This window comes from Pogona vitticeps, chromosome 3 (assembly GCF_051106095.1).
Source record: "Pogona vitticeps strain Pit_001003342236 chromosome 3, PviZW2.1, whole genome shotgun sequence".
In the NCBI taxonomy this organism is placed as follows: domain Eukaryota; kingdom Metazoa; phylum Chordata; class Lepidosauria; order Squamata; family Agamidae; genus Pogona; species Pogona vitticeps.
In genome coordinates this window covers 79,823,983-79,832,372 of record NC_135785.1, presented here as the reverse complement: position 1 = coordinate 79,832,372, position 8,390 = coordinate 79,823,983, and the positions used below count along the sequence as shown (strand labels likewise).

Here is an 8,390-nt window from a genome sequence, read left to right as displayed (position 1 = left end):
CAGATCTAATCCTCCAGTCACTCTGTAGACTAAATTGAGAGGCTGCAACATGTACTATATCAAAAGAAGGCAATTTGCTGCATCTCATATAAGAACAATTCTACAAAGATGTCATGAAAGATGAAAAATGGCCACATCAACCCAGCAACAGCTGATCTGAGAGCGCCCTCTTCTGCTTTCTTGAGAAAACTGCAGCTTTTTTGAGACATGATGAAACATAACATTGGAGTTTTGAATTGTGTTTCCAAGGTAAGCTCATCCATTTTGGGGGAAAGTGGGAGAAGACCTGATTGGCACCTTCCTCTCTAGTGTTCTGGTTCAGTACTTTGTCCACTAGAATCAAGAATGAATCTAGTTTAGTGAGGTAAAACCACATTTGTGGTCATAATGCATACAGCTAGTTTCTCTACCCACCTTCACAAAAAGGAAAATTATCCATGTCTTGCCACCAAGCTGATTGTTTACAGATTTTCTCACAGTATTATACATTCCTATCTATATGACGCCATTGTGGGAAAATACTGCTGCAGAACACATATCTGAGTGTGTTTCTATAGGAGCCTGAAATATATTCACATGTAATTTTGTAGAAGTATATAGCATAAGACTGCCCCCATATGGAATGAAATGCTCAGAGCCCTTTTATACAAACGATGTTCTCTGTATGAGAATAGTAGTCCTTAGTACAGTATATTGCAGGGATCATAATTTTTAGGTCCCCCAGATGTTGAACAACTGTGACTCCCATCACACTTCACCCTTGCCTTGGCTGGCTAAGGCTAATAAGCACTAGAGTGCAATGACATCTGTGGGATACAGATTTCTCACCCTCTGTATACAGCAAGTATCGTCCTTTCTGGTAAACAAGGAAGCTCAAATACTTACATTTCTTTGAAGATAAGAAAGGAGTCGTGATTCTCACATTACATGGTAAAAAAAAAACTCCTCCCCAATATTTATTAACAGCACAATTTAGTTGATGGAATAACCTCTTCAGTCCTCTCAGCAGTTCATCTTCTGCTGCTCACTCAGAAGTTCTTCAGGCCAGATCCCACAAAAGACTTGCATGATCCTACTAATGTCTGCCTATTAGAGACTTCAGTGCGGTTATGTTTGTGATGATGTTTACAAGTAATTAATCCTGCTACCCATATTCTTTTCACAATACAACATGCCAGGCTTTATGTAAAGTATAATGCCAAGAACAGTAAAGAAAGGCTTATGTTGAATTTTTCTTAAGGAGCTTATTGCATTTGTACAGGCAGAAGGAAGGAGACCATTTAAATTAATACAATGAACAAGAGAGGTAATTACATATCTCACACACCAGTTTCATCCATCACATAATAGCCTACTCTTATGCCAGTGCCAGGACTTAGAGGCAAAGGAACAGTACTGTACTTATTCCGTGACATATCTCTGAGACTCTATTGCAAATTACCTTTGCAGAAAGGGGCTTGGGAAAAGGTGACATACAAATGATGGGTGAGGTTCTAGACTTAAGATATATGTAAAGTAGATCCACCAGAAGCAATGGGACTTTAGTTAATACGTACACTATTTACTACGCATCTGAAGAGTTTATTTATTTATTTATTTATTTATTTATTTATTTATTTATTTATTTATTTGCAAGATTTTAGAGACCACCTTTATCAGTGGTCTCTGAGCAGCTTATTGTTCTTTCATATTGTTATATTTGTATTATTATCAGCTGAAATCCTGTTCCTTAGCACAGTAAATTGCACTAGAGTAAGTCCATTGGATTTGTGGGAATTCGGTGAGTTAACTCCTCCGTAAGTTCCATTGATTCAAATGGGCCAATTCAAGTTACTGCTGTGAAGCAAATTAGAGTAGGACTGCTGGAATCAATGAAATTTACAGCGGAGTGGACTCACCAAATCCATACTTAAATAGACCAACTATAGTGTGACATATAAGCAACAGGATATTATATTACATTATTTTATCTTCTTTCTCTTTTTATTTCTATTTGTTTTATTTAAAAATAGGGAAATAATTTGGTTTAATTGTACCAGGGCTCTCAGTCTTGGACTTTCAATTTTACAGCATCAGTTAAGCTTAACATGTCATGTTACATATTTCCAAAGACATACAGGAACGGCAACCAAGACAACAAATATTTATTACCAGAAAGGGGACATATTGAATTACCCATCCAATATGGGTAAAGATGTAACAGACTGTTTCCAATACTATAACAAATAGATATGCTGGTACCTGTAAATCTATCAGATATATCGTAGTGTGCGTTTTCATGAACATACTTCCTCACAAGCACAGAGCCTACTGTATGTGATTATGTTGCTCACCCACAGCTGCTACATGTGTTTGGGAACAGTCTATAGAGATTGGAGAAAAAGAAAATTCAGGAGCAGAATTATTGGTAGTGACATTTACGTTGACATAAATATCCTGGAACTAGATAATATGATGAGCATTCGCTATCTGATACTAGTATTATCTAATAGCTTTCTTACTGTCTCTCCTCCACTTGAGATTCACTCATGACAAATTTATCACCTGGACTGTACAAGTGAGTAGGGATATCATGGAGAAATATACAGCCACCACGGCCCTCCTTCTTCATTTCGTCTTCCCCACTCTTGGTGAATGTTGATAGCAGTCTTCTAATATCTGAAGGGTTGCCACAGGGAAGAGGGCATCAGTTTATTCTCCAATGTGCCTGAGGGTAGGATAAGAACCAATGGGTGGAAACTCATCAGAGGGAGATCTAATCTGGAAATAAGGAGGAATTTCCTGGTGGTGAGAAGCATTCAGCAGTGGAACAGCTTGCCTCCCGATGTTGTGGGTGCGCCATCACTGGAGGTTTTCAGGAAAAGATTGTATAGCCATCTGTCCAGGATGGTAGGAGGTCCCGGATGGTATGAGGTCTCCTGCCTGGTGCAGAGGGTTGGATTAGAAGACCTCCAAGGTCCCTTCCAGCCCTACAACAATTCGATGAATGTTGCAGGAACAGGCAGCAGGACACCTTACACAAATGCTGGTGGTCTATGTAATAAAGGAATTGCTCAGCACTTTTCAACTTTGCTTTCTTGTGTCATGTAGCCTGGTTGAGGATGAACCAGTTCAAACTGACAAGACACTCTGAAGACCTGAAGTGCAGCAGAATTTATTCATAATAGGAATAAGCAAGCATCATATGCATTTTACTCAATTTGTGTACAGCTTTACACTAATCTGTACTTAAGTAGCCCAGGACATTACAGTGAAACAGTGGTTCTTGTGGAGAATTTTAAAACATTTATTTAACTGATTTTTAAATTTATTATTGTATGTCCAACTGTTTTTTAGCCTTGTAATTTTTTGTGTGTTTTTAGTGTGAATTGCTTTCACTGGGAGAAAAGTGGCTTACCAATGAAACGAAGGAAGGAAGGAAGGAAGGAAGGAAGGAAGGAAGGAAGGAAGGAAGGAAGGAAGGAAGGAAGGATGGTGAGAAGAGTAATAAAATGTTTTACTACTACTGGATGTGGTAAGAGTTTGTTATCTATTCTGGAAAGGCTATATATTATCAACAATGCCAAAGGTAATGTGATATTGATATTGCACCAGGGTGGGGAGTAGATAGGAAATAATAGCTTTCTCATTTTATTTTTAAACATATTAATCACAGCTCAGACTGATGTTATGGAACTCTCATTTTACAAAATCTTACATTGATTTTTTTTTAAAAAAATGTGTTTGGCCATTCAACATTACAAACAAGATTTGACTGGCATGCTCAAAATCATGTCAATTTTTTAAAACACAGTCATTCTAACGGATGACCAGGGACATATTTTGTACCACACCAGTGTAACAGATGAACAGTAATTTCAGCAGAAACACAACAATAATGCTACTCAATAAAATACAGTCTTCTTTTGATAGCCAAACACACTGTAGGGTGAAAGCTTCTCTCTGGCAGAAGTTGGTGCCCCTTCTCCTGGCTAGACTCATTCCTCCTTTCCACAAGAGATTTTAAAAGCTTAAAAATACAAATAGTACACCCAATAAAAAACATTCACAATGATGAATGATAAGGGAAAAGAAAGCCGGGCATAATTGTCTATGTGATATGGATTTTTAACATGGACACAGTCAAATATACAGAAGAGTCTCTTCATCACTGTCATTGGTGAGTGACATCTGCTGTGTTTACTTTTCTCCTCCTTTTCACTGCCAGAGGTTTGAGGGGGTTTGTCCGAGTTCACCTTGTGTGCCTTTTCTGCCTTGCAGCTGTTGGCAATTGCTGACAGGACACCATTGATCTCTTCCTCAGCCTCTTCATCCTCTACCTAGTAAAGAACACAACTAGATTTGATCACAAATTCTATCACATGCCTTAAATTTAGGGGGACAATTCCCTTCATCAAACAGGTGCAGATACAGAACAAAAGAAGGGTGTCTTGACAACCCACAAAGAAAAGGACCCAGAGCTCGTACTGAGCTGGAACGACAAGGAAGGTACCATGTTATAAACTGACGCATCTTTGTGGGAAGCCTATCACAACAACTGAAAAACCACAAGCCAGTAGAAGCCCATTTGGTGTGTACGCTGTTATTTGAATCCTTCTAGACATTCCTCTGTAGCTTGCCTCCTTTTCATACCTCTTGAAACTCATTTTTGTCCAGTAAATGTAGTATTCTACAGTAAGTATGCAGTGGAGTCTTTAGAGGATTAAGTTTAAACACGGGAAAACCAAGTTCAGATCCAAATGAAGCCACAATACTCATTAGATTGATTTGAAGAACTCTCTCTCTCTGTCTGCTCAACCATGGCAATTTTTCAGATTGTGACAGTATTATCTGATAAATTTAATTCTACATTTGCACTGTAGCCCTGATTTGTGTGTCTACCCTCCCTCCCCAGATAGATATTTTGCATGCCAACCTTTCATTAACACACAGCAAATGTTGAGTAGATCCATTTCAATCTGGCTTCAGTCCTGGTTATGGGATGGAGACTGCTTTGGTCACCTTGGTGGCTGACTTACACTGGGAACAGAATGGGGCAGTTGACTCTGACCGGATTTCTCAGCGGCTTTCAGTACCATTGACCATGTTATCTTTCTGGGCCAATTCTCTGGGATAGGAGTTAGAAACATTTCTCTACAGTAGCTGTAGTTCTTCCTGAAGGACTCAGGGACTCCTGTTTGACACCCTGGCCTATGATGTTCCTCAGGGTTGCATTCTGTCCCTAGGCTATTTAACATCTACATGAAACTGGTGGGTTGAGGTAGCCTGGGGTTTGGGGGCTGTCATCAGTATGTGGATGACACCCAACTTTATCCCTCCTTTTCATCTAATTCCAGTGAAGCTGTTTTAGTTCTAAATTGGTGTCTGATGACTGGATTGGAGTGAATAAACTGAAGCTTATTCCAGGTCACTTGAGTACATAACCATAACCATAACCATAACCATAACCACCATCATTATACAGCAGTTCCACTGGCTGCCAGTCTGTTTTTGTGTATGATTCAAAGTGCTGGTTTCGCCCTATAAAGCCCTAAAAGACTTGGATCCAAACTACCTGAAAGACATCTCCCTTTATGAGCCTTCTTGGGTTTTATAATCATCAGGGGACACTTTTCTTTCCATCCCACCACCCTCACAGCTCCGTTTGGCAAGGACACAAGATAGGGCTTCTCTATCAGTCGCTACTCCACGTTAGCCCCCTCTTTGTTGTCTTCCTGCAAGCGGGCAAAGAGCTTTCTCTTCTAGTGGACCTTTTCTCCATAACTGGTTGCCTATGAGGGAGTTCTTAAAAATTGGGCTGCTGCACTTTTAAAATACAGTATTAGTTTATATTTTTATAACTACTATCATTTTCAAAATGCATTTTTAGAATGGCTTTAAAACATTTTATCCACTAGTTTTTAATTTGATATCTCTTTAATTCTTTTTAAATATTGTATGAATGTATTGTTTTTTAGTATTTAGAATTGTTTGCTTTAAAGTTGTAAGCTGCCTTGGGTCCTCTTGAGGAGAAAGACGGGGCATGAATATTTTAAATTAAAAGTTTATCCTTTTGATGCTTTGGTACACTTTTTCCTCTGCCTCCACTGCTTCCTGGAATATGGCCCTTACTATTTTCTATTTAACAGTTCCCATCTTTTAAAAAGAAGACCAAATGTACTGTTTCTTTGACATTTACATCCTCTGACTTGGAAAACACTGTGATTCTAGATCAGTCCAGGTTATTTTTAATTCTGTAATATCCTTATGAATATGCTTAAGATTGATGTGTTCAGATGCAGTTCAGTGCCTACTGATATACTAAATGCATATTAAATTCAACTACACAGATGACTTCCCTCTATGTACCAGATGTTGGTACATAGTTTACAACTTTTGACAAGACTCCTGCATTCATGTTTATGGGAAAGGCCAATTTATGTGGGATACTGTAACACGCAAAATGTTGGACAGTATTTTCTAGCCACTGTGGCCAATTGTGAGGAATCATGCTGCAATCCAACAACTGGAGGATCATAGTTTCTCACTTCTGCTCTACAGACATTGATCCAGTCCTTATGCTAGATACTAATGAAACCAACCACATTTGCAACAACTTTGGAAACTGTTCGGGAGCCTCTTAGCAGCAACAAATGTATTCAGGATCTGGGTGCCTGCAATATTATACCATTCATTCTGCACTTTAGTCATTAACTGTTTCCACATGCATTTATAATTTTTAATTTTATTTGTTCTGCAACGTAACCATTGCACCACAAGGCTCTCTTTTCCCTTGGGGGGGGGGCTTTAGCTACCTTTTGGCCTGTTTCTAACATTGCCATATTTAAACCACTGTTGACTGGTGTATAATGGCCATTGATTTGTTCTCTCAAATTTTGCACATATGATCACTTCCTTTACTAATCTTGTTCGATGTTATTCCATCCTTCATTTTTTTCCTGCCTGTGGGCAGCATATAAGCCAAAATTCTATGTGTACTCTCTGTTGGGGCTCATCCATCTCTACTCTCCATTTGCTTCCTTTTGAAAGAATGTATTCAAAGTATAAAACATTTGCTGATCAAGGAACGGTATGAACATCTGGACCCCTTCATTCCTTTTTCCTAACCCAAACATTCCAACTCTTTCTTCACTAGGTTCTTGTTTTTTAACCATTTTTGCATTAAAATAATAAATACTACTCTATTTGAGTTGGTATTATATGTTTTTATAGTATAATATAGTGTAAGAAATCTGCTGGAGCAATGACTAACACTTGCGTTGTCAGCTGTTGGTAAACAAAGCAAAATTCTTAGAAACTAAAAATTAATCTAAACTTAATTTTTTTTTAGTTTGCAATACATCTATGTTGCTATTATTAACGCACACTGCACAGACATGAACTCTAACAAAAATCCATAGGGGAAAAGCTCACAAAAACTCAAAAACAGGTGCTAAATTACAAACTAATAGCTGAAGAAAAAAGTCAAATGATACAACAAAAGGCCAAAATAATAGATGTAAAGGAACAAATAGCAGAATTAAAATGGAAATGGATATACCATAGCATAAGACAAACAGATGGGCGATGGAATATGTCAGTGGCAAACTTGGACCAGAAAAAGAAGTAGAGGAAGACTGGAAACTAGATAGACAGCGAGTTTTTTTTTTAACAAATCAGCAGGATTGGCATGGACTAGAATAATGGAAAACAGAAATGTGTGGAAGCAAAAAGGGAAGGCTTATATTCAATGTGGAAAGCCAATGGGCTAATAAAAAAAGAAGAAGAAAGAAGCTTATAACATTCAGAAGTGAGAGTAGGGATCAGATTGATGTAATGTGTGGATCTTCCATTACAATAAGCTTTATGGGTGGTGGTGGAGGAATGGGATTGGTTTTGCCAGTGGTCTTCATTGGTGGTGTTCCATTCATGATTACATTTTAGAAAGCACAGCTGTTCCTCTGAAAACACAGAAAGCTGAGAAAAAAACATCACCACTCCAAAAGTCTTATTATAAAGGAAAACCATCAAGATATATCATCTCTAAACTTAAAAAAAAGAGAGGCAGATGGGCAGGAATGCATTTTTGTTTACATTTGCATTTTTTACAATAAAAAATGGAAAGTTTGTACCAAGCAGCAGGTTTACTACACAGCAGGATATTATGATTCTTCTGCAGCCTTCTGAAGTTGTTTGCAGATGGTTGATGCTTTCTCAGATTGCTTTTAGCTCCTTTATGTTCCCTAAGAGGGACTTAAACTGTGTATGAAAAATATAGCATCTGACATGGTGCACCCCAGTCTATCAATTGTGGTTTAAAATACTCTCTTCTCCAAGGGAACTTGAAATGTGTGTTTCTCGCATGTGTTTGCTTATCCTATTGCCCTAGTAGAAAGGGGGAAGAGGATGTA

At 38.2% G+C, this 8,390-nt stretch overlaps 1 protein-coding gene across 3 annotated transcripts in view; it reads right to left on the bottom strand.

Annotated features, from left to right (window-relative positions):
- Nucleotides 1-3,138: 3,138 nt before the first annotated feature.
- The window catches only part of LOC110079719 (gamma-aminobutyric acid receptor subunit pi), a 67,847-nt gene continuing 62,595 nt past the window's right edge, over nucleotides 3,139-8,390 (bottom strand). For all 3 annotated transcript variants that reach the window (XM_020794999.3, XM_078391266.1, XM_072995372.2), the window contains one exon: nucleotides 3,139-4,319. In XM_020794999.3, the coding sequence (XP_020650658.1) occupies nucleotides 4,011-4,319 (309 nt within the window). In that variant the 3' untranslated portion in view covers nucleotides 3,139-4,010. The remainder of the gene's footprint in view (nucleotides 4,320-8,390) is intronic.